This window comes from Enoplosus armatus, chromosome 19 (genome assembly GCF_043641665.1).
Source record: "Enoplosus armatus isolate fEnoArm2 chromosome 19, fEnoArm2.hap1, whole genome shotgun sequence".
NCBI classification, from domain to species: Eukaryota; Metazoa; Chordata; class Actinopteri; order Centrarchiformes; family Enoplosidae; genus Enoplosus; species Enoplosus armatus.
In genome coordinates this window covers 8,711,958-8,736,267 of record NC_092198.1, presented here as the reverse complement: position 1 = coordinate 8,736,267, position 24,310 = coordinate 8,711,958, and the positions used below count along the sequence as shown (strand labels likewise).

Here is a 24,310-nt window from a genome sequence, read left to right as displayed (position 1 = left end):
CAGAGAGCCTAAATCAGAGCGGAGGCCAGCCAAACATTATTCTTTGAAGTGACGGACATCAAACATCATTTTGTGCACAGTATTTGTCGTGCCCGCTCATGTTTGAAGCTCACAATGGAGTGGGACTCGGGACACATAGCAGCTCGCTCATTGACTGGAAAGTCAATGTGCCCTTGGGCTGCATCCTATTGACTTAAGTAGTTCAAGTAGAGGGCTTCTCACCTCCTTTCACACATCGACCCCTTGTGTGCATGCTGATAACTGGCTCTCCTAATGCAATGAGAGTTCTGACCCTTTCGGTCAGATCTTTAACCACAATCAAGACGCACGGATCGTGGGAGGTTGTGTTTGTGCTTACTGATGATATAAAGACCTGATACCTGATTTGTTTATTATTGCTACCACAGCTAGGTATACTGTATATATACTGTGTATATAGGACACGTGGTCCGTGTGATTGATTGATCCAAAAAGTCTTTGACTCATTCGTCAATTGAACAACTCATCACTAATAATAATAATAATAGGATTTACCAGGATAGACATATGCAATCATTGTACACTTAACACAACTGACGACCACCTCCACACACTCTGGCTCTGATACATTTTAGATTAAAGTAATCAGCACACTATCCCTATTCCTTGGCTGTAGCATTGCATTATCCCCTTACGTATGCATACTGTGTGATCTGGATATACTCAACACATGTTCAACACAAATCATAAAACCGCTAGCCCTAACTATTGGCAAGAAAACAATACTACCAAACTGGAAAAGTAGGAAAAAAATCAACATCTCACAATGGTTGGATCTCCTAACATGACAGAAATCAATGGAACAACAATCCTCTCTACAAAAAACCCAAGTTGAACAGTTCAATAAAATATATTCAACAATTCTCAGTTCTATTCTGCTGCCAGTGAGCATAGTTGTAGTAATAGTAAGTATAAAGGTAAATGTGACATGTGACATGACGAAAAGGGAACAAGTCATGGAAAAGTATTGATAGTTTCCTCTGTTTGTGCTCCCTTCACAGACCTTGATGACCCGGTGGTGACGGTGCACCAGAGTATAGGAGAAGCTAAGGAACAGTTCTACTATGAGAGGACTGTGTTTCTGCGCTGTGTGGCCAACTCCAACCCGCCTGTCCGCTACAGCTGGCATCGTGGGAGGGAGGTCCTGACGCAGGGCTCGGACAAGGGAGTCGAGATCTATGAGCCGTTTTTCACACAGGTAAGAAGTCAACATGATGTGCATGAAAGTATCAGAGACAGTGTTTCATTCGGTAAATACCACATGGCTTCAAGCTGTTACCAGTCGTATATAAAACTTGAGGACTTTGGCAGTGAATCTTTTAATAGTGCTTCATGCTGGCTGTCATGCAGACATGCACCCTTTGCCCTCCCTCTGCACACTACAAAGAGAGGATAAATAGGCTGATGCAGAATAAAGGATGGGAAACAACAATGAAAAGCTTTTGAAGGACTAGCAAAAGTTGTGTTCGTCAGGAGCTAAATTTGCTGAAGCTCTTTCAAACAGCGCTCTCTCATATTAAGAAATGCTCTTCTGTGTGTAACCAAAAGAAGGGGGGGGGGTTGATAAACCAGCACACAGTTTTGTTACAACTCGATTGAAGCAGCAGAGCAGTTTTTGCAGAGCATGTTGAGAATTTATTAACATTATCAAATTCTTATGACACAATGATCATGTTCTACATATACTGTAGGGCCTTGATGATCTTCATCAGCCTCTTTTCACAACACAGACACACACTCTCTTCCTGCATTGTCACAACAGAGATGAGTAAGCCACAGTAGCTAATTAATGAATCAACATCTTGTTACAAAGGTGACATATTGCATCGTGAAATACTGTAATAATAGTGTTGCTGTTTCATTTGCCTTTATGTATTGCGAGTGATAGTAGCATTGGGACTGTGTTTTTTCTTGTTGTGCTATGGGACAGTAAAAGTTTTACTCATTAACCCTATGAATAGCAATATCAGTTTCACTAACCCAGTTTCACAAAGTTACGTCCATATTGAGAAATAACAGACCCAGAAAGATTGAGCTCCAGTTCTCTCCATTGAGCGAAAATTGAGACGCTTTTGTTCTAAAAATAGGATCTTGTGCAGTCAACAAAGAGCTGATTGAGATTATTCTGCCAGCAGTAAGAATTGTAGTTTTTGAATTGAATTGAGTGTGACTTGTATGTTGTACGAGGAAGAGAAAAGAGACATGCGAGAGGGGAAAAGAGGCTTAAGAAACAGAGAGAGAGAGAAAAAAGGAAGTGAAATTGATGTTTGGCCAAATGGAGGAAGATGGCTGGGAACTAATGGAGTGGGTGAAGGAGGCTGAAGAAGCTGCACAACTGGGCCTCATCAGACACTCTATCCTTCTCCATCCTGCTCTTCATACCTCTTTTCTCCTTCCCTCGCTCCTTCATCCTGCCCTCTATTAAAGCTTTAATTGGGTCTGAAAATTTGAGCACAACCCAAACCCAGAGATTAGCTTTGTGTGAGTCCAACACCAAATAAATCCGGACTAAACTCCTAGTAATTTGCTCATATAAATGGCTTATAACATTATTTTTCAACAATATGTCTGAACTTGCCTGAAATATACTCAGACAATGGAGTTAGAAATTCCTGACCGAAATCGAGCCTACAGGGTCAAGTTAGAGTCCATTATAGTGCAGCCAGGCCTCTATTTTGGCCAGGCAGATTTGTGAATTAAGTTTGTCTCTATACCTTCCTCCCTCCATTATTCTTCATTCCAGCTTCATTCCCTTGCACTTTTTCAGTCTACCAAAGGTTTTTTATATTCCCACTGATACTGTAGAAATGCAGAGGTGGCATTTCAAACTCTGGAGAACCGGTTCATAATTAAGTGAGGCCCAGAGCTGTGCTTTTATTGTAGAAACCCTGTCCTTTCTGCTGTCTGTTACTTTCTCCTCCACCTCTCTCTCCACTATTTTGCCCCCAAAGTGCCAGAGAATAGCACAATTATCGAAGCCATAATGGAGCCATTTCTCATCTCTCGTCAGACTCTCACCTCTTTATCGTTCTCGATATGTTTTGATGTTTCTGATGGGTTTGATGCCTTCCTGTGGTGTGTGATGTTCCGTTTCTAGATCTCGAGGAGGTAACCATTTAAAGCCCAGTTAGCAACATAATGCTCATCACCCAGCTGAGGCACACATCCCATTCATGTCAATTTTGACATTTTTATAATGCTCTTCCGTTCAGCTTCCTCACTCACTTACCCCATGTAGTCAACATGTTTTCCTGCTGCTAGCATAAAATAATGCTCTCAGTTTCATCTTCACTGCCTTTTCATTTCATCAAGCTGGTTTTGATTCTGTGTTCCTGAAGATGAGCATCTAATCCCTCAAATAAGTTGAAAACATGAAACATGAAAACAAAACTGGACAAATACTATTTTCAGGTGACAGTGACAATAGTCTCTTCCATAATTTCTTTGCCCTTTACGACAACCATAAATCCCAGTTGTGTAGCCCTTGTGTACTTTAACGTTCAATCTTTTCATCAATATGACCATCAATCCCCCTGTCCAATTCGGTTTAATGTGTTTGTCCTTTCCATTCCTTTCTCTGCCCCTTGCATTTTCCAAATAGATTTTCTTTCCAATCTGCCCCCCCCCCCCCCACTAAAGCATGCACTCTGAATACCACGGACCTCATCTCCTGATATCTGCTCTGAAGCAGAGGAAGTGATGGAGAAAGAAAGGCAGTGGAGAGTGGGGTCCATGCCTAATCTAATACATTTAAGTTATCCATCAGCCTCATTGGATATGAAAGGGTTTGAAAGATGCAAGTGACTGTCATGTTGGGTGGACTGCCGCAGCATGTGGCTGACTAATCTGCCACCTCCCCCCTCCAACCCAACACCCATGCATTGGAGTCAGCCAGATCAAAGGTTCACATCCTCATTGTAGCCCTCTGGGCGGGGCTCATGGTTGACGGGCCCGGCTGGAATCAAACACACATTCTCCATGATAAAGCCGTTTCTGTGGAGGGATCCCCTACTGAGCCCATCCATACTTCTGTAGCTGAATGTTGAAAATACTGCAGGGCCATAGAGCAGAAAGTAATCTACGCATTGGTATTGAGCAAGCTGACACTTTAATTTTCTTGAAAAATACCAGCATCATTTTTTAGAGTGATTTTACAGTAATGTTCTCGAACTCTGCTACCTTTTCTTTTCATTTTTGGCTTCATTAAAACTATATACATATTCATCTCATTGACCTTTCTTTGGAGCTGTTTGGCCTTTGTCATCTCCTTCCCAGTACCTTCTTTTCTGCATTTCTTTTACTTGATTATGTTGATGTTTTTGCACACATTTGCATACCAGTGTTGGTTTGGTCTGAGCTGCAGGGGGAAACGAAGATTTTGAAGCTGAAGAACCTGCGTCCCCAGGACTACGCCAACTACAGCTGCATCGCCTCTGTCAGAAATGTGTGTGGGATCCCTGACCGCAGTGTTATCTTCAGACTCACCAATAAGACAGGTAAGACTTTTGACTTTTCTCATAATCATTTTATAAGCAGTTTAACCAACATTTTTGCAGTGGTCTTGATTACATTTGAGTCGGTTGCAATATGAAAACAGCAAATTCTATAAGTGTCTAATGAACAGAAGTGGAAACAGACGAAGTTGTGTGCAGTCTCTCAACTGACATATGCTGCCATTGCCATAATTGCCAAAGTTGTCCATCTTCTGCCAGTCTTTCTAAGACTCCACACGCTCTTCCTCCACAGCCTCCCCGTCCATCAAGCTGCTGGTGGAGGATCCGATCGTGGTGAATCCTGGCCAGACGGTATCCTTGGTGTGCATCACCACAGGTGGAGAGCCGCCCCCCATTCTTACCTGGGTCAGCAGTAATGACAGCCTGCCACAGAGGAGCGTGGTGAAGGGGGGCACACTCACACTTCCAGCCATCACCTCCGATGAGGCGGGGGTCTACAGCTGTGTGGCCAGCAACAACGTGGGAAACCCGGCCAAGAAGTCCACCACCATCGTGGTGCGAGGTGAGAAGGCATGCCTGCATGACCAGATATATGGAGCCTCAATGCATTCTAATGAAGAAAAGTAGAAAACATTATGAAATAAATAATCTGATAAATAATATCAATGAATAGAGTAAAATATTTAAAATAACAAATAAAATGTTAAATAAAGTGATAGATTATTAAAACTCAACACATTATTTAACAATTTATTTAATTACAGTTTAAGAGTTCATTTTTGTTTAGTCATAGAGAACCTGCAATGTCACTTCATGATTGGAGTTGTCACCAGTGCCTGTCCCATCAGCAAGCTCAGCAACTGTCAGCTAACTAGCTAGCTCCTGTTAGCCGCAACAACCAAAGAGGAAGACTCCTCGTGTGTGTGTCTTTTTTATTTACAGGCTCAAAATGCTGCTGAGGTATCTCTAAATTAACCACCTAGCCGCTGCTGCTAACATTGACTCTTCACTTTGATGCGAAATAATAATCTAAGCTCACACGCTAACCTGGCTAGCTAGCTGTTAGTTAGGTAGCATGTGCAGCAGTATTAAGCTAAGTAAAGGCAGAGGTTGGTTACTATGTCTGTGCACTTTGTGTATGTACAGTAGCAGACTGTAGTTAATTGATTCAGAATGACTTTGACATTGTAGCTGCTCTAGCTAACAGGTGCTAGCTGCCTAAATTTGATTAGCAATTGCTGATCTGGCTAAAACAGGCTGGGGGTATGTGATTTGCTGAAAGGTGACATTATGAAATAAAATGTGATGTAAAGTAAAAATGTCATTAGGAAAAATGCAACTATGCTGTAAATAAAAACAGACTTTTGAAAAAGGGAATCTTGAAATAAAAATGTGTATGATTAAATCAAAATAAACTCCATTAAAATCTTGTTACTATGAAAATAAGGAAGATGAAATAACATTTAACAACAATGAGTTGAGTTTTAAGAAAAGTTATTGCACAATTGTAATATATTTGACTCTATTTATTAATATGGTTATTTATTTCATGTCTTGTCTGAGAACAATAAAAGCAGGAGAGCCATTTCTAATGCACCAATACAATACATAAAATAATGAATACGTGTATTTAATATGTCATGGGCCTCAAATTCTGTCTAAATTCCTTCTTTGCTGCCTGAGGATGGTGATAAATTATGCACATTTTGTATGATTGTGCACATGGTTTTATTTCTTATTTACTTTTGATTGAACATTGCAAACAAATTGCAATGCATTTGTTTAAAGTTTGTTTGTATATATTTGTATTGGATTTATTCATAGTATTGCTGAATGTCCCTCAGATATGGAATATGCTCATACAGTTTGACCTTACAAACACACAGAGCATCAGATCTCTCTGTAATTACTGCTCAGGTAATTTAAAGACAGTCAAGGGCAATGCTGGAGGCAAAAGAATGTGAAAATATTTATTAAAATACACTGATTCACAGAGTAGTTAACACCAATTTAACAAGAGCAGAAGGGCGAGGGCCATTGCTGCCTGTTTGGCCATTATCAGGGAAATTATTTTTTCCGAGCTGCACAGGAGGCAGAAGAGCATCTGATCTCGCTGTAGCTCATTACATCAAAGTACCACTTTTTGCATGCTTGTCATATTGACAGTTCTCTATCAACGCAGATACACAGGATCACCTCCTGTGCACTTTTACTCATCACCAGGCAGGCAATATGTACAGTAAAATGCCAAAAAAACAACTTTGAAGGTTAATAGTCAAGACAGGCAATTTTACAATCTGCAAAGCTTTTTTTGTATGAGACCTGCACAAATGCGACATGATGCATGAGGAAATCGACTTTCATACTCTTAAATCGACTGCTATCACTAAGCTTGAGGATTAAGGGTGGTGTGTGACTAGGCTTTCATCTGTGACATAACAGAGGATCCCAACGCCCTGAATGTGAAACTGCAGGATCCTCTTTCAGGTGAATAAAAAGATGCATTAATTAGTGGAAGCCTCACAAACAAAAAAGCATTCATGGGATGATCCAAATGTGAATTTCGACTTTCCAGAGAACATCACACACATACAAATGGGACACATTTGAATCAGAGGTTTTTAGCAGATTGGCTCAGAAAGTTTCTCACAGAGTCTTCTCCTTTCATCTGAGAGATTATGCCACAGCTCCATCACCAGGTCGCCTCTGTGCTCAGCCTGTTTGGAAGCATTTATTTATGCAGCCATATGCTGCCTGGGATGAAAATCAAATCATCAACAAATCATGTCTGATGGCCCCCCTGACAGATAAACCCCTTCTCTGTATTGTGAAAGTGCCCATATAGTTGAGGACTGAAGAATTGAGAGGCTTACATCAAAGAGGAGATGTCAGGTGTCCTGTGGCAGCAAATAAGTCAACTCAGTGCAGGCAATCGCTGCAATAAATATCACGCTCTCACTGATGTGTCATAAACGTCTGGAGCTGACAATGATTCTCAAATGGGATCTTCGTCAAATATCATTAAAAAAAATCACCACCTTCCTTAGATATAGTTTACATAAAGTTTAAATACACACACATTGCTGTGTTGCATGTGAGGCTGCAGAGCATTGTCTCGACTTGTTAAAAGTTAAACAGCACAAATATATGTTATTCTGCTTGACTAAATGTCACCAGGATACTTAGCCATTGAATGTTTTATGCAATGCAGTGCTTTATGAACAACTAAGGATTCACTTCAGTAGCAGGCTGCTACCATTTGGCTCCATCAATCCAGATAACAAAGCCCAATACAACATATTAATTGCTTAACATAGCCCTAATCAAATAACTGTTAGCTCTTTAAAAAAAAAGTCATGTGCAAGGATACATCTGGTACGTTTCTGCACGCTGGATTCATCATATACTTCATGATAAACACCCATTGTGGAGAGATGGACATGGATCAGTAGACTTATACTAAAGCCATCACTCGACATCTGTGCAACACAATAATTTATTGTAGGTGTTAAAACAAAAGGAAAGCAGACACAAGGAGGAGGCTAAATGAATTAACAAGAGACTACAAACTCTGTCCTGAGTAAATAAAAGTCAATGAGTCATCACACATCTCAGTGTGAATTTGTGGTGAAAGTTATCTAAACCAAAGACATCCAGGCAGTCTAAAACTCAATGGGGAGATGCTTAAATGACACAAGTAATCAGTGTGTGACAAAGCAAATTAGGGATCAATAAAAAGAGAAAATAAATTGGGAACATTCTTATGAGACTGATGAACGGTCACTCTCGTCAGTGCAGTTGTGGGATCAATAGTTATAGACAGTCCCTTAAGAACAGAGTGAGGGTGTGTGAATGACATCTAATCAACATACTGTCAACATGCTGTCATACTTAAATGACCTGTCCGTTTAGCTTGGACATTGACAGATACTGATTATCAAAGTAAAGCCAATTAGAAAGAAAGACAAACTTGAATGACATCACAATTTGATGAGAAACTCTTAAGTCCATCAAAACATCACTGATGTCTAAAAGAATTTGGATGAAGCATTATAGATGTTTTAAAAGCCATAAAATCCGAAAGCATTTGAGTTTCTTTTTAAAATTCTGGGGGCGACTGATAAACTATGAAAAACATTCTGCACGTTATCACACATCTCACCGTGACATCAGGGTCGCTCTCCTGAGTCTGATGAGCTGTCACTGACGCAAATGCACTTTTGGAATCAACATGCACCAGATGACGAGGGTGGGCGGTATAACCGTACATTAGTAGACTACATCATTTATAGAAACATATCATGGATTTATTTTGTTTCTTAATAACTTGCTGCATGTTAAGCAGCGCAGCAGCCATGAGGAGCGCAGTGACATAATGGAGACACACAGCGCTGTATGTCCGACATACGCGTGGTGGTGGACTTTTGTTGTATTTAATTTTCAGGTGATGAAAAACATAGCTTGTGCAATATATCAACATGAATAATCAATATAATAATTGTATTCTGCTTGGCCACTGGCTTTTCAAAACCAAACCATGTCCAAGATGCACCCTTTTCTAGAACAGTTTCTCCATTGTTTGCTTTTGTAGCTGAATGCGTCTGTGGCATAAACTGATCCCTCCTCACTACTGTTACAGAGTGTCATGCTGCATGTAAACAAGCTTACAGTATCTTTCCATATTAAGGGGGCTAGGTGGGTGGGTTGGGGTGGGTGTGTGCTAAATTTTCCACCTTTGGCATGAAATTTCCATCACCATGGATACTGTTAGATGTTTGATGTTTTCTTCTTTGATTTTAATTTCTCCCCATGTTCCTTTAATTTTGTTTAAGCCCACCATAAAAAAAGAAAGCAAAGGTTTATGAGCATGACCAAACAAACAGTTGGAAAGTTGCAAGACAGAGTTAAATTTTACTGCGTTCTCCGACATGTGTGCTTCTGTTTATTGGTAGTGAATTTAGCCCGACACTGAAACTCGATTTTTGAGGCAGATATTGGTATTCGAAAGTCGAATATGGATGTATCTCGTGACATTCTTTTGTTTTTGCTTTTATGCATAAACACAACGCACACACAAAAAAGATCCCTTAAAGTTGTCAAGAATTATGACCAAGATATGTACTGAGTGAGACACTATGGTTGAAGAATGAATTTGTAAGTCCTCTTTCAAACATCACAAGTCAACACCGGTGCACGCTTGCTGTCAGAGGGTTTTATAGTCCTCTTCCACTCCCCATTAACTGGTTTGAAATGGCAAACCCTCCAAGTGACAAATGGAGGCAGAGTGGACAGGATGAAGTCGTAGTGTCCAGAATGGATTTGAACCTGTCAGGAAACACACAGGAAACACTTTGGATTAACTACCATGACTGTACTGTATATAATGCAATATATACTGTATAGTCTGGCACTTGAATTGAATGTACTGTATCTCCTGATGCCGTCCCATCCTGAATAAATTATAATCTGACCATGTAGGAATTAAGATAAACCATTTTGTTTTGTTCTCCTGTAATTTCACGTCTCACTTTATCTCTAGTTGGCTGGATTTTTTATGAAAATGATTGTCATGTTCGCACATAAAATATGTCTATTTCTTATAATTGTGCCTGACAAAACATATAGTACAGTTGCTCTGGCAACTTTTTACTGACGTGATACTTTGAAGTGAGGAGAAAAGGAAATTTGAAAGAGGATAAGCCAGGCTCGAGGCTAGAGCACAGGCAGACCTTTACTTGCTCTTTGTTTGTTTGTTTGTTTGTGGGTGTGTGTGTGTGTGTGTGTGTGTGTGTGTGTGTGTGCGCACAAGAAAAAGAGGCAACAGAACGACAGAATGCCTCTGTCTGTCTTTGTGCATTTGCACCCCCTACTAGTACATTTTCACATATATTTTTGTGCCTGTTGATTTCATTTTCAGAATATCTCTTCCAATTGCTAATGTGTGGCCATGAAGCGTCAAGGCTGAAATGTTTGGAATTATAAGCACTTAAGTAAGGGAAGAAATGCTGGTCATCTGTCTGTGCATGTGTTGATATTCATGTGCATATACAGCACGTGTACATGAAATACCAAGTGACTCAGTTCTGCCACACTCAGTTCATTTTGCGTGTTTTTCAGGGTCACCCTGTGGCCTCGTCGTTGCCTATCGTTCACCCTCCTCTCCAGTCCTTGAGAAACCCTCTCAAACTGCTGTTGCCAAAGGGGGCTGCGTGTGTGAAAACACACATCTCTCCCCAGCAGATGGTAGTTTCTCTGGCCATACTGTCCCACCAGCCAGACTGCCTTCCAGGGCTTGGCCACCTCCACAGTCAGCCCAGCAGGCTACTGGCATCACGTCACCCTGCTGACAAGATCCTTTTTATGGATTAAGGGTCCGCAACACGTCTTCAAATACAGGTCAATACCCTGCTTTCCTCTGCCACTTCAGTCCATTCTGTCTTACACAAGCACGCCAGTTTTTGATATATCTGCTGCGACAATGCAAAGATTCACCGCTCTGGTTGCTTCTTCCTTTCTTCTGTTGCTCAAATATGAGTAGGCAGATCTCAAACGGAGAGCTGGTGAATCGAGACAGAACTGTCGGTAGATGGTGTTGTTGAAATGGGCAGCCGGCCTGGCATTTTGTGTTCATGTCTCCCCGCGCACAGATGAGCTGACTCTGTGCATGTGTTCCCCGTCTTTTCCGCTAAGCAATGTGTTTTCCCTCTGTGTGATGTCAAGAAATGAGCATTGCTGTAGCTATCAAAGATTCAAAATCAAACGCCACCGTGTTGTCGTCGGATTTTCTCGACAATTCCTCCAGGAGTTCCTGACAAATTCAGGCATGAAGCTTTTACACCCAAGACATCCATCATTCCGACCTGCTAGCATAGACACAGCTAATTCCGCACACCCACGCACGTACACACATTCAAGCATAAACACAAAGTCAAACACACTAGCTACAATCCACACTTTGTAACTCTGATTGGAAGCTTGCTGCTATTTATTGAGAAGCAGAAATGCAATCTTTTTCAGTGTGAGCTCCCCGCTGTTTATATTTGGTATGTTTGGTGGGGAGAAAACAATCATGACGTGCCTTGTAAAAACCTGGCTGTCAGCATGTGAATCAACATGTGAATGACCCTTATCAAATTTGCTTTGGAATAAATTCAGGTCGAAAGCTGAATATATTTCCATTCATGAATGCCAGATTTAATGGCTGGATGGCCAGAACTGGCAAAGGCAGGCCGGTCTCTTGGGCTGCGGCCCTAAGGACTGTCTGTATGTGTATTTGTATGTGTCTGAATGTGCCTGTACATGAGCACGTGCCTGTTTTGTTTGTGCATTCAGCACCTGTGTGTGCATATGAATCCTTTTCAACATAAATTAAAGCCTGAGGTCAGCCTGAAGGTTGAGAGCAGCATTTAGGACTCGTGTTTTGTTTTGAATGGACGTGTGTGAGTGGCTGTGATATTGTAAAGGTGCTGATGCATGGGGAATGTGTTGGTGCTAATGTGAAGATGCATGGAGTGATAATAGGAAAATGAAAGGTGTTTGGACAGCGGTGCCAATGTGCGCATGCGAGCGTGTGTGAATGCCTTGTGTTTTGAACCGTGCTAATGCCGGTTGTCCTTTTTTCGTGTTTAACCTTGAGCGGAGGAGATGAGGCAGAGGAGAGCGGAAGTTAGAGAGACATCCATCTGGCTCTGAGAGATGAGTTCAACTTCACATGCTGATATTCTCTGCAAGAATGAATGGAGAGCACAGCATGATGCCTGCTGAGAGAGCGACAGACAGGACTGACTGAAAAATGAGATGGACTGATGGGTAGACAGGAGGATAATGATTCAGAGTAAGGATGGAGTGAGACACGTCTTTCTTCTCTACGAGACAAAAGGCAGGGAAAATTCACTGGTGCAGGTCGTGGGGAAAAAACACATTCATGCATCTTGCACTGTTGCTACATTTGTTTGTGTCAGTGATGCCATTGTGTCTTTGTCATTATGCGCCTACATACGTGCATATCACAGTCAGTATGTCAGTGCTGTGTGTACTTTTGCCCTGCTTAGAAGCTCCCCTGAGGTGGTATTGTAATCCTGCCGTGTGACATGAGCTCTCTGTAGAAGAAGGCCTCAACTGGGGCTTTTCTCTTTGTGTGATTATCTGCGCTTTTTATGTACAGGCCACCCATTATTCCCAAAGGCTATTAAAGCTATGGAGAATCATACAGGCTGGCTGCAGGCAAGAGTACTTGCGGTTTAAAAGAAAAGGAACACGGGGACACTATAAAATGTACGACAATGATCCAAAAGAATGCCTTGAAAATTCACTGGATCACCATTGAACTGCATGCAATCTGTCAGGTAAAATAGGATACAGGAGTCATTGTAATACAAAGGTACAAGCAGAACCCCCGTTTCTTACTACCATGAAGAAAATAGCTCCTGTAAGTGTCCCTACAGTGGATGTTTTACTCCTTGGCATGCTGCCACAGTCAAGGTTAAATGGCAGGAAGCTCTGATGGTGATAAAAGGAAACCAGCTTCCAAAATCATCAATAATTCATGCAGAATTTGTTGGGCATATGTTGACTTGTGTTTTGTGCTCCAGCGCTTGTGATACTGGCAATTTTGTTTTAAATGATGCTGGATTTTCAACACTGGTGCCTGACATGTCTGTTTAAATTTTCCTTAATGTTCCAATGATTTCTTGCTTTAGTTGGCACCTAACGAAGGAGCTACCACTAGACCAGCTTTGCTAACAAGTCGTGGTATGTCGTAAATGAATCCTGCTGCGAGCCCTTAATATTTAACACACAGCACAAAGAGTAAAATTACCTTCATGAAGCTTATAATGTAAAATTTTTGAGATGCCTTAATTCAACTTTATGCAAATGTTGTTTTGCCTAAAGAACAGCTGACATCATCTCAACAAAAATGTAACATTGTGCTTCTGAAAAGTTATAATGAAAGCTTATTCTTGACCTTCTTTCAGAGTTTTCAATCATACATCAGTGGATGAAGTTTGCTCAGTTGCATGGGTGTAAAGACTAACCAATACAAGACTTAGTGATTAGGCTACATCTCTATAGTACCACAGATCTAACCCAAATGCTGTATGAAATCCTCCCTGTGCACTCGTGTGCTTTCACGCGCTTGCCCCCCTGAAACATCAATGAGTTAAACCCAATTTTTTCAATCCAATTGCTGCTCTTCTTTTTGCGCCGTCACTGTACACACAGCAACGCAGCATAACAGCACGGCAGGGTGTTTCCCTTCGCTGCTCTGATGCTCTCAGCTCCTGAATGAAAGCGAAGTTGGATAAACTGCTAACTGTTTGAACCAGACGCTAGCTCCACTTCCACTACTGCCAGCGTGATCACCAGTTCGACTGGCAGCACTTTCAGGAGACACGCCTTGTGGTGCGCCAGCATTTCATTACTGAACTGTGACTGTATAAAAATCTGATGTTTTCAGATCACAGATGATGATCAAGACACTAGGAGGCGAGTCTTGTCGATAAAACCTGAGCTTGAACATGTAATGAAAAATGCTGATTTGGGTACAGCCCTAATTAGCAGCTATTGCCACTTCCATTTGGCCCCGAATTCCAGTTAGGATTGTTGGTGTGGCAGACATCATTTTCTAGGGTATTCAGAAAAATCGAGGAAGTAATTGATTTATTTTAGTGTCCCTTCAAGTATCCATCAATATCAGAATAAACTTTGACTCTCAGCATACAGTATTGTTTATGCGACAATACGCATCTGTGAGGGAGAGATACACACCCCTACTCAGTTGTCATGGAGATGGATCTGAGCTCTCATGTCAACAGATCCATCTCCATAACAACTGAGCAAACTCTACCCCACATGCACATATAGAGTCACTAGCTCCAGCTGTATACACACGTACTCTTGTCAGATATTAATGATGTTGTGGAAATTGTGTAACGATAGTTGTAGACACAGAGCGAATGGGAAAGTTGTGAGTCCTCGTTAAAGATTCATGTGACTTTTTCCATCAATTATCAGAAATGGGGGAGGAAGAGTGACAGTGCACCATCACCCGATAAAGTCTCCCAACTCTGCACTTCTCACCCCACACGCTCACCAGAGTCCCTTTTTAAAATAACCTCCAGTTTCAGATTCTCTCCCATGCATAAGGGAACAGGCACCATTTTAGTCACTGCAGCTGTCCAGCAGAATTTACTACAACCAGGGGAAGTAATGCCCACTTATCTCCCTTGTACACAAATGTAGTCGATTTACAGGAATGCCTACTTGCTATTCAATATTTATGGTCAGACAAAAATTGCAGGAAAGGAGGTTTGAATGTGGAGGAAGGCAGGAAAGGAACCAATTCTGAAATATGCATGAGTGCACATATGCAGCAACGGGCTATTCTGACGTGCACTGCAGCTCTGTGTGGAAATGAGGGAGGGCTGAGTCACCACGAGCAAAAGTGTGGGAAAATTAGGGAGTGGAAAAGAAAAAAGACATTTCTTATCCCAGTTTAACTTGTAGTTAACACCTAATCAGTCCAGAACTTGTTCATCATTAATATGTAAGTAGATGGAGAATACTTTTCTTTCTTTTTAATGATTTGGTCCTACTATGTTCAGTTTTATGTTTCAGTTCTATTTTAATTTGGAATCCAGATAAATCAACACCAGCATTGCATATGGAAAGCCAACCAGTACCACAAGCACCAGCAGCAAGATCCTTTATATTACTTGGAGCTTGCAGCCCTGCAAGCTGGACATCTATTTAGCTATGTTTTCAAAATGAAGGTCCTTGTGTTAATTCATGTCATTTTGAATAGTTATATGAAATAAATAAATGAATAAATACAGCACGGTTATTCATAAATGTGAGCAATGAAAGGCTCACAACTTGACTTTTCTAAAGTTCATTTGCACCTTGTACCTTAATACCCTTGATGCTGCCTGAGAACAACCTTGAACCACCTAACATATTGTGAATGTAACACAAAAGCCAGTGACTGTGCCCTTTTTTTCCTCTCTAAGTGCTTTCACTTGTCAGTTAAATTTAAGGGATATGAAGTGGATACCAAATATAGTGAGAATAAAGAAAAGAAAGATAAAGAAAAAGGCACATGAGTTCAGTTTCAGAAAAATGATTCTATCAAGCTTATAGAAATGTCACGCCGAATGTATGAGTTGATTGTAAATTAAATTTAGGTGTATTCTTGCGGTTGTTTGAAGCTGCTGACCAGTTTCTTCTCAAAGTAGGCCAACCAATCATCCATATACAAAGTAGTTGCCTTGGACCATTGCAAGCAAGCGCTCTATTATAAGGGCTTCTGTAATGAGGCAATCACATACACCATTTACAGACGTATGTGCTGTGGGAAAAGTATTTATTCAGCCTTACAATGCCAACATTTTTTTGTCTAGAGCACTGACAGTTATTTGTGTGGCCAGTTTACAAAACATGTACTGCAGAAACAAATTACTATACTCTTGACAGACAACTTCATGAACAAGATTACCTGGCCATGTCAGGGATTGTTAACTGCCTTGTTGCATTACACTTTCTTGAATTGAGAGAAGAATATATACTTGAGCTGGAGGAATGTAAAAAGAGAAAAGCTGTTAATCCCAATGTTTATCCCCTGTCACCTGTGATGACTCACACAGATGCATGGAAATATGTGTGTGTGTGTGTGTGTGTGTGTGTGTGTGTGTGTGTGTGTGTGAGATAATACTTTCTTAAGAAGCAGCTACTCTGCTGAGGACGTCGCTGAGACACAAAAGCCTTTTCAAACTGTCAAGATATAACTACAACTCTGTCTCCGAGTCTTTTCACTGTCTGTCATGTATGATTGAAGGGCATCTGTTTCCTCACATTTCCTCACAGATATGCTCACTTAAGGGCTTCCTCCATGAATGACTAATTATTGTCTCATTAACCTTATACTGTGTATGTTGGCTTTAGGGAAATTGAATTGTGGCGCGTGTTTAGTAGATGTACACTGAGATGCAGAGCGAGGCCCAAATGGGAAATAAACGTGGGTTGCAGGTAATGCCTTGTATTATCTTCATATCCATAAAGGTCACAGATATATGCTGCAAACCATACCATGCTAATTGCCACAGTTTCCATGCCAATATTATGGAATTATACACAACATGACTGATAGGCAGTGCTATGCAGAATAAGTATATATGGCATACAAGAATGAAGGCAAATGCACAGTGGTGTTTGTGAGACTGTTGACATGATTGTAATATTTGTATCTGACACGCGTCAGAAATAGGATTCTCTGCCTGCCGACGCGGATTTCAAACGCGAGGAGGAAGATCATGTCAAGGAGGCGTGTGTCACTCGTCTCTCCTCTCAATGTGCAGCTCGGCAGGCATCACAGTGTTTTGCACATTCAATTTCCTGTGTTTAAATCTGACATGCAGGTTTTGTTTTCGTTTTCCCTTTACCAAACTGAATATGATAATGTCACTTGGGAATTGCTAGATGAAAAGATTTCCATGGTGCCGTCAGCTTTTTTTTTTTTTGCAGAGGAGATGAATTGAACAGTAGGCGCAGGGGTTTGGAACCAATACAGCATGCATTATAATGAAATCATCTTCTTTTTTCCATTCAGAGAAGCTATGCTTTGAAAATGGAGTTTGCAAACCAAATTGGATTAGAAATGGTGGATATTTTGTTAGGTATCTCTCCAATTTCACAGTGTGTGTGTGTGTGTGTGTTTGCATGTGTGAACCTGCTTTAATGCTGTAGGATTCTTCATTCCATAGCTATCAATATTAATGTTGGTTCAAAGCTTCAAAACAAACATATGATTCTGCTTTATCTGTTAAGTTCTCTGTTTGAACCTTCTGCGGCATCAAAAGCTAAACTTTCAGTTGTTGTTTCAGAAGAACAGTTACAGTTGTCACATCCATGTCTACTCTTACACTTCTGGTTTAATACCACTTTTATGATTTCACGACCCCGTTACTGAGGTGACACATCTAGATGAGCAAGAAACGTGTTTTGCTCACAATGCTATGCTCAGATCAGTTATGTCAGCTAGCTGTGACACAATCCTGTCGTTCTATGCATTTGAAAGACGTGTGAAGTGTGCAATGGCTGAGCAGGTACGAGTAACAAAGTCAGATTTACAATACATTTGCTGGAGATGCAGAACAGCGATTTGACAGCCCAAGGGTGGACATTGAGAAAAGTAAAAACGCTGAAAGAATCTATTTAAAAAATCCATAAAATCCCGTTTTGGGATTATATCTCAGAAATCACATCAATATGACAAGCAGAGCCATAACCTACAGTAAATATCTCAGGATTTGTTCCAGCAGCATGTCGGAGATTTACAGAAGGAACGAGTGCAGTTTACAAATGTCATTTTAGTTCTAATCAAATGGATTATCTCTTCACAGCTTTGAAAAAGGGGCGATTCTGGATCACTCCTGACCCTTACCACAATGACGACAACATCCAGATTGGACGTGAAGTCAAGATATCCTGTCAGGTATGGTTAAGGAGCACTGGCAGAGTAAACACACATATACGCAGATAATAGCACGTTATAGTAAGTTACTCACAAATAACAACGTGCCAAATGTCCTAGGTGGAGGCAACCCCACCAGAGGAGCTGACTTTCAGCTGGCTGAAGAACGGCCGTGCCCTGCGGAGCTCCGAGCGTATGGTCATCACCCAGACGGACCCCGACATCTCACCCGGGACCACCAACCTGGATATCATAGACCTCAAGTTCACCGACTTCGGAACGTACACCTGCGTGGCGGCGCTGAAGGGAGGAGGCATCCCTGAGATCAGCATTGACGTCAACATCTCTTCCACAACTGGTGAGCCTCACACCCCTTTGTGTCAGTGGTGCATCTACACACCCCCCCCCCCTCAACACAAACACATACATAGACATCGTGTAGCTACTTTAGTCATACACACATGAGATCATAAGAAGAGATTAAAAATGCTTATTGACAAAGAGAAGAAGAAAGAGAAAACTCTGGCAGTGTTTCTTAGACTGTGGGGCTTGGGACAATGGAAGTTTTATTTTTGTAGTTGTTGATCAGTTTACTCTAATCGTGTCCAGTCAGGCTATATTAACCATTTCTTTTGGAAGTAAAAACTAAGGATAATACACTGTAAATGTTAGTTATATTATTATATTATATTATATTATAACTCCACGATTTTACAGCTATGTTAAGTACAGTAGGTCAAAGTTGACAAGAAAATTATTACCCACAGCAGGTGTAAAAATAACTTTAATGATCAGCTTGGTATTCGTCTCTAGGTGAGAGGTGTATGAAGTATAATTAAAGTTGGAAACCTGTCTGATGGCTTATGTGATTGCTCTTAAAGCAGTTTCTAGCAGAGCTGCTATTTCCCCAAATTTCAGCAGTTTAGTTGTTATGCAGCTTTTTATGCGTGTGTGCTTTGGGTGAACCGACCCTTGAAGCCCTCGTCATGGACCATCTCCACAGGTTAAGAATGCTTGGATGTCTTCTTTAGACTGTTCCTCACTAAATTCCAGTCATCTGTCCCAGCCTGGAACCACCGTCTTCTACAGTAATTTTTAGTTACTGCAGACACTTGTATTACAACACCTGTATTGCATTGACTGTTCAATTGGATTCCTGTGAACCAAAGCTGACTCCCATCAGTCTGACTAATCAGAGACTAAACATCCATCGTCCTCCCATCTAATTGGCTGCTTCCACCACTGTTCCGACTAACGTTTGCGTACATGTGTACAGCATGTTAATAACACAACATACCTATCCACCTTGTCTACTGAGCTGCATCATTGTAGTTTCAATCATGGCATGTTTAGTAGTCCCATAGAAACAGCAGTGTTACAGCAGCCGTTCATTGTGTCTTTTAGATGCTCTGCTGCCTTATTGGACATCAGTTGTTTCAGAAGAAGGCAAGATGTAGGTTCTTGGATAATAAAGCGTATTTTAAAAGAATAATCAAAGGACAAAATCTGCTGCCAAACAACTATTTTTCTGTCTGTTGTTTAACATCAATCAACCCTCTTCCTGTCAGCTTTTATAAGAAACCGGGAACAGAACAGGCAACAAAAGAGAGCCTGACTTTTAGAAGATTGCTGCATGGCACATTTAGTACAGTTAACAATATGTTTGGTGCTCACTCACTTCCTGCAGGCTCTGCAATAATGGTGAGATGCAATGGTTAGAGAGACAAAGGGACAACACATGTAAAGGGACGGGAATGGTGGTCTTTATCTGTAATCTCCCGTGTGGAGTCAATCAATGACCAGGAAATGTGTGGTAATGCTTGGGTATCACCACACACATTAGTTCACCGCCCTCGACTCCACCGAGGGGTGTGACCTAATCGACTCCACGCCTCAGAAGACGCCGCAATTAGGAGTCTCCTGCTTGCCGCTCGCTCATCCCAGATCTCCAGATATTCCATGCAGGGGACTCCCATGGGTTTGGTGTCACCACTGGATACGAGATATCTGCTTTTGCTTTGAATTCACTGGCGTGTGTGTCAGCACTGTTAAGTGACTTTTGGGTTGTGTGATATTGCAACTTGTGATTGGGTTCACAGCAAGCTTTATTTGCCCTTTCACTCGCACACACACATCGACAGGCACATTTAGACACTCATGCACCCTTTCCTCCACTCGCTGTATTGTTTTTCCATCGCACACACACCTCGCTGCCACTCACAGCATGAACATGAAAGCAGTGTGTCGACCTTGGGTGCATAATTATTGTTAGATAATCCTTTGATAATCCCTGAGCTATAAAACAGTGGGATCAATTGCACCTGCCAAGATTGTTTCCTCATTATCTTTTAAGTAGCGCAGTCTCTTCTTTTGGAGTGCTTGGGCGATGCCAATGCATTAACACAGATCCTTTAATGTGTAAAAAAAAATAAAAAATAAAAAATATTGCTGTCTGACTGAGGAAATAACCGAGGAAATGACTGACTCTATTGTGATCATATGAAATGAAAGGTTTCCTTAAGGCTTAGATGTGATTGCTTCTTAAGCTTTTATTGTTCCAGTCAGATGTGTGGGTATGAAATATTATGAAAGTGTTGCATTGTCATAGAGCTGTTCCTGTCATAGGAAATAATATATTGAATTTTGCTTCTGCCAGTTACAATTCCCACTGCTTTACCTGGTTGTGGCTGGGCTGTTTTCCTGTTATGAGTGGCATTTTTTCCGTCAGATTTATGCCATGAATCAGAGAAGTGTCTTCAATGAGCGGCACAGTATAGCTGCTGTGTACTAAAGTGCCCTGTGCCTCTGCCTTGCCATACGCCTGCAGCCTGTTTTGGGGTGAATAAGCCCTGTTTTTGTTCCTCTGCCTGTTCTCCTGAAGGGAGGAAGCCCGAGCTGCAATTAGAAGTCTTAATAAAAGCGTTTAGAGGAGATTACGCTGCAGGTCTGCCAGGGTTTCGTGCTGGGGAAGTGGTTGGGAAGCGATTGAGCCTAAAGTGTCTCTAGTCTGAACACTTTGGAGCTCGCTGGCTGTTCCAGCATTGGCTCCGGTTCCAGATTCCAAACCCGGGCTTAGCCCCAGCCCGCGGCACGTCTTTATAAAAGAGAATATTTATCATCTACCATTGTTTCAACTTTTGATGAACACAGATTTCAGCAGCCTTCAAGATTTCTCCCTTTTGCAAAACAGCACTAATATTTACTTTCATGACACGCTCATTAAATAAGCAACTTCTTTTCTCATCGGGGGCTCCAAGAGATTGCAAGGCTAATGCTTATTTATGAGCGCTGTCCGGAAAGGAGGACACAGACCTCCCCTTTGGATAATGTCAGGATTAAGAACCACAAGACGCAGGAACAGCTGAAAAGAGTTACGAGTGCATTAGTGTAAAACATAAAACATCCCATAAACTTCTAACAGGAGCGAGCTGATTAATCCTCTCATTAGTCCCTGTGTTGAATGTGTGTTTAGTGGGTGTGTCTTGCTGGATTATTGTTAGATGATGTAATTATTGATATTCTACGGCTGTGACTCTGAAATGTCATTTGGCTTCAGATTGGAACTACCATTGGGACCATCATAGAGATAACATTTTAATAGCATGACGCAATATAGCATTATTACAGATGGATTCTTGACATTTAAAGCCACATTCGATTCACAAAGCTGATACCCGCTTGTTGCACTCGCTGTATTATAATTACTATAAACATTACCATCTACCATCTTGGCTCAAGAAAACTACGTTACTGTCCTTTAAACAGAGAATAGCCTCTGTCGATACATCTTAGCATGAGCGCACGACAGTTGCTCCTCCTCAGTCTGATTGATGATCACAAAGTATGAGGACTGAAAGTCACCTCTCTCTTCTTGTGAGGGAGATAAATCCTTCCATGATGAGTTCCTCAATTAGCATCCCACTCACACCTGAAACTCTGGCACCACCCAGTGTTTCTGTCAATCTCAAGAATCACTGCAGTTAATGAATTAAGCAAATCAATTAAGTGCTCAGTTGATTAAGAAATGAGCTGGTTTAATAAACACAATGTACAAGCTCTTTTTTTTTTCAAAATGAATTTGAGTCATCAAAGCTTGCGGCAGGCCCGCTCATCTCTGTCTGTCCTTCTATTCAACCGTCCGTTAGACTCTGACTCATCGTGAACCGACATCATCCGAGTGACCGTGCCACATGTGACTCTAATAGGGACAGCATGACCGCTGGCTGTTGACCGCGCTGATGTGCTTGTTTCAGCAGCATATTCACTGACCCCGATAAAGAGAAACCTGGTCTGCATCCTGACTCACCTACAGGGTGCAAAGGTTTTACTGCTGTTTGGTCACTGTGGGTGGAAACAAGTTGTTTGCTGCTTTTTCCCTTTATGTTTGGACATGTGGAGATTTCACAGAATGTGGTTCTTTGTTGATGCTGGTCCATTCTCTTTCATTGCTTTTTCTTTTGTATTTATACAAGAGTTCATCTGGTTTTCAACTGACTAAGCCCCGCCCCCCTTAGTTTCTGTTGTACGCCTGTTATGCTTTCCATTCTCACATGCACAGCACATATGCAGTTTACAATAACAGGCAGACCACTTTAAATTCTTAGTCATTTCTCAGACAATTGGTCCTTGTTTTCGCTCAGAGGTAGACAAAAGCAAGCTTCCCATTTATAGCCAGCAACAGTCGAGTATGCCAGCTGAAATGACAACTGTCGCAGGCAGATTTTAACAGCTGTAGCTTGCTCCCTAATTAAGCTAACATTTTTTCCATCTTAAGTTGTTGTTTTAAAACTGTAAAAGATGCCTGAAATATGCGCTGGCTATATACATGATACCATGCTGAAAGATTGATGTCCCAATATGTCCCAGGCAGAAGTCAGCACCCTCACCAGCAGGTGATCTATTTCGGAAATGTTCAGATAACCAAGGAGAATTGTTCTTCTTTGTTTGTTTCTCAAGTAACACGTTTAGGTATCGTTGTTGGAGTATAAACATCCCCAAATCTATTTAAGAGTTGGACAGAGCTGCTAACGTTAGCCTGTACTCTGATAACATCCAGGATTAGCTTGGCCATGTCTAGTTAATGGTTGGTAAACTATGATTGGATAATCGCTATTCAGGGCAGCGAATCGTCAGTTAGGTGGCATATGTGTCTGTAATAATAAAACTGAAACAAAGAGGAAATGCGACTCCCTCTACATTGAAAAGATGGTCCAGTCCATTCTTTAAAATGATTGAATACAAAACAAACAAAAATGATGTGAAAAGTCTTACAGTATGTGTGCAATCAAACCTAAAAACGTGAAATTGAATATCTCTGATCACTGTAAGGTGAAAAATTGGGAATGGGCGCCCCAGTAGCCCACTGTGTAGAGCGTGTACCACATGGGCTGATTCCTTACCGCAGCGGCCCGGGTGCAATGCCGGCCTGGGCTCTTTGCTGCATGTCCTCCACTCTTCCTGTTGCTCTTCAAGCTATCACTATCCAATAAAGGCGAATAAAATGCCCAAAATATATCTTTAAATAAAGTTAAGTTAGGAACTGCTAACTGGGACGAAATAATGACAAATAATGACAATAATGACTGAACAATAGATCCCAGCATTGGATTAACAAGATAGAGATCCAAAAACAGGCCCAGTCAGCAGTGAACTGGGATGAAGGGACCTAACAGCTGTCCCAAAGCTGGGAAGCTGTCCTGAGAAATCTGCCATATGACAACAGTAGATGCCACGGTCATGCCACCTCTAGAATGATAAGCATATAACCACCTGGCAGCAAATGTCAGCACAACACACACCAACAACACCTGGGATGGTCCTGGAGATGCTGAAACTATCAGAGTAAAACACAAGCATGTACATTTATGTAGGTCTGGGAAATCAGAGGGTGGCAGGCAGAAGCATAGTGGTAGTTGCAGTTGTAGGTATACTATGACCAGTTTTAACTGGTCCAGGTTTTGGTAAGTCCATAATATATGTTAATAAGACAAGACAACTCGGCGCATTATGCTGGCGTACCTGCATATAGCCTCAACTGCACCACCTGAGGTCATACTTAATGGCGGTGGCCATCTGGGAAATCACCTCCCTGTCCAGCTGGGAAAATCTGTGAGGCAAACATGAATAAGAAACACTCTTCCCTCCCTCATTAACTACTGTTGAGGCCCCTTGAGCGATGTACATAAACTCTGGTCGTTCCTGGGGGGTTGCTCACTATTTAGCCTCAGTAAATGCGGTGTTACTGGAGGTGTGTCTTTCTGTATTTCTAAACTGGGCAGTGTGCATTCCTTTTACTCTGCCTGGTTGGGTAAATGTAAAAACAGACGGGCAACATTACAGAGAGCAGTGT

The 24,310-nt window shown here is 41.5% G+C and overlaps 1 protein-coding gene across 1 annotated transcript in view; it reads left to right on the top strand.

Moving 5' to 3' along the window:
• LOC139302197 (MAM domain-containing glycosylphosphatidylinositol anchor protein 2-like) overlaps positions 1–24,310 on the top strand; it is a 154,264-nt gene that overhangs the window by 77,322 nt on the left and 52,632 nt on the right. The window contains exons 4-8 of the mRNA XM_070925817.1: positions 1,041–1,237; positions 4,403–4,535; positions 4,786–5,055; positions 17,891–17,982; positions 18,082–18,319. Coding sequence (XP_070781918.1) covers positions 1,041–1,237; positions 4,403–4,535; positions 4,786–5,055; positions 17,891–17,982; positions 18,082–18,319 — 930 coding nt within the window. The remainder of the gene's footprint in view (positions 1–1,040; positions 1,238–4,402; positions 4,536–4,785; positions 5,056–17,890; positions 17,983–18,081; positions 18,320–24,310) is intronic.